The sequence below is a fragment of the Alligator sinensis genome, unplaced genomic scaffold, assembly GCF_000455745.1.
Source record: "Alligator sinensis unplaced genomic scaffold, ASM45574v1 scaffold1032_1, whole genome shotgun sequence".
Taxonomy (NCBI): Eukaryota; Metazoa; Chordata; order Crocodylia; family Alligatoridae; genus Alligator; species Alligator sinensis.
The window spans coordinates 1,266,885-1,269,448 of NW_005842450.1; the positions used below are offsets into that span (position 1 = coordinate 1,266,885).

Genomic DNA, 2,564 nt, shown 5'->3' on the forward strand with positions numbered 1-2,564 from the left:
CCGGCGTGAACAGGGATGAGACCCTGGCTAGCAGCGGGGAGCAATCAGAGCAGCAGGACTGGGGGTAGCCTGCTTCAGGAAGAGGTCCAAGCTGCAGCCCCCTGGCATCTATGCACTGTTTCCACCCTAGCTCACATGCAAGTCTCTGCCCCATCCCACACCGAGACAACAGGCACTCACCTGTGCAACATCCAGGAGGAAAATCTGGAGGAAGAAGCCCAGGGCGCTGCCCGTCATCTGGTAGGGGCTGCCCCCGATGGCGTAACACACCTTCCGGCACAGCGGCAGCATCGGCTGTGCCTGGGAACAAGACCCCCCCGCCCCAGCAAGCCAGCTCGGCACAGAACGGAGACGTGGGCCCAGGTGTCAGCCACCCTGTCCGGCAACGCCCTGTCCAGCCTGCTATAAAGCCACAGCCGCACCTGGCACTTTGGCCCAGAGGAGCAGGGCACGATGGCAGCCAGGACCCCACTCCTGCCCTGACCTGATGCAGAGGTGAGCAGCAGCATGTCTGATTTACTGTGTTTCTGAGACAGAGCAGGGCCCCCATGCCCCAGCCATGAGAAGCAAAGGACCCAGGCTACAGTGTCCCAGACCAGGCAGTATCCTGACCTGTCCTGCACTAAGGACTCTTCTATCCCATAGGAACACTGCTCAGCTGGGGCAGTGGTCCCAGGAGCCATGCATGCCAGGAGGGGCCAGGCCCCTGCACAGCAGGATGCAATCAGGGTGCTGGATGCCAGGGCAGACCAGCTCATTCACTGCAGAGGATGCAAGGCCAACTCACCGGCCCTGCACTACTGCGGCAGGGGCCTCCACTCCTCCAACCTCCTTCCCTGGGGCCCTCCCCTGAGGCTGCTGTTAAATGGGTTTCTGCTTTACCTGCGTGCTGTTGGGCAACTCCTCTCAGAAATGGGGGGGACAATTCACCTCTCACGGCCAGAGCTTGGGGCTGCAGTCCTGGGAGTTAAAGGCTTCAGAAACCAGCACTAAACCCCTACGGTTATCTACCCATCTGTTCTGAGAACCTGTTTTCCTCTCCACTTCCTCTCTGCAGGGTAGGACCCAAGGCATCGTGATTAGCTGAAGTGTGAACTGCAAAGCAGTAGCCTTAAAAGGTCACTGTTGAACCAGCAAAATAGCAACGAGATCCTCGGCTCAGAGTCCATCAGCAGAACAGGGCAGGGAGCAGCTCAGAGGAGGGGCAGCACGCTGGACGTCAAATGCCTGCAGAGAAGCCAGCTGCAGTTTCACTGAGTTTCGTGCCTCCCAAACCGGACTGCAGAATGGATCGGCTCACGGACCCAGAACGAAGCGTCAGGAGTGGGTCTTTGAAGATATACATGGACGTGGCGTGCGCAGTAACCCAACTTCCCGCACACACAGAGTCGCATCCTGTCCTCACAGCCTCTGTGCTGCCCGGCAGAGAGCACGCCGGGGGGCTCAGCTTCAGGAGATGCTAGCAGACGAACCCGCAGATGGACATGAGAGGAACACGGTGCCTAGCCCGGCTAGCTGCGCTTCCTACAAGCAGCCCGGTGGGAGTTCATGGGCAGAACTCACGCCTAGAGACGGGGTTCACCAGCAGCCTTGCCAAGTCACTTGGCTCCAACACGTACAAGGGGCCTCCCTTCCCGTAGCCAGCAGCAGCTCACCCATGCAGCACACACTGCATACAGGGCACACGCAGCTCCTAACAGCACTATAGAGCACATAGGTGCTAAGGTTTCCTCTCCAGTGACTGCAAGCGCAGGGGCCCTGCACAGCCCATTGGCTTCTCACTGCTTATGGCACCTACCTACTTCCTGCTGCTCACCCGAGTGCAAAACCAGACACCTTTTATTTATAGGCACTAGCTAGCTGGCAGGATGGTTGCCTGACTACCAGGATACACATGCGTTTAACAATGCACCAGCTCCACATTTACAACCAGGGAGACTTTACTTTTGGCCCAAAGTTATGGACAAGCCTGTTCCCCTTCGGCTCCCTGCTGCTTTCAAGGCTTCTGGCAGGCAGAACAAGGGGTCATGGTCTCCCGGTGCCTGGATGGTTTGAATGCCACCAGCAATCAGAAACCAGAGCCTCCTTCCCAATATGAGCTCTCAGGTCTGGGTCACAAAGACTACAGAGACCCTTAAAACCTTACCTTAGCCTATGGTGGTTTGACCCAGCTGAGACGCGTGAGAAAGAAGCTGGTCTTACCTGTCCCTGTACTGCTGTCTTCCCAGAGGGAGCTCCTTCCTGGGGTAGCTCAGACATCTCTGCCTTCTCCTGCCCTTCTGGAAGCACAGGAACACTTGCAGAGCGTTACCGCAGGGGAAGAAAGTGAGCAAGCAGAGGCTGACCTGCTCCACGGGTCAGCACCGGGGCCGCGTCAAGAGGCTGGCGAGGGGTCGTTTGTGCTTCCTGGGGAAGAAGCGTGTTGCACAGACCTGGAATCAGGCCAGCCCAGCCCAGCTTGAGCCTGCACGCTACTCTGCTGCCCAGAGATCTCTTGCTTCCAGCGCATATCAGCTACGAGCCAGCAGTGTTGGCCAAGAGCAGCCTCTTCGGGGAAAAGCCTC

At 58.2% G+C, this 2,564-nt stretch overlaps 1 protein-coding gene across 3 annotated transcripts in view; it reads right to left on the bottom strand.

Moving 5' to 3' along the window:
* LOC102384304 (sodium-dependent lysophosphatidylcholine symporter 1-B-like) overlaps positions 1–2,564 on the bottom strand; it is a 12,800-nt gene extending 10,236 nt beyond the window's left edge. For all 3 annotated transcript variants that reach the window (XR_003095683.1, XM_006030553.3, XM_025212193.1), the window contains exons 1-2: positions 2,203–2,564; positions 181–300 (exon numbers count right to left, since the gene is read on the bottom strand). Coding sequence is in view for 2 of the 3 variants with exons in the window: in XM_006030553.3 (XP_006030615.2) it covers positions 181–300; positions 2,203–2,259 (177 nt within the window). In the remaining variant the exon portion in view is untranslated. The remainder of the gene's footprint in view (positions 1–180; positions 301–2,202) is intronic.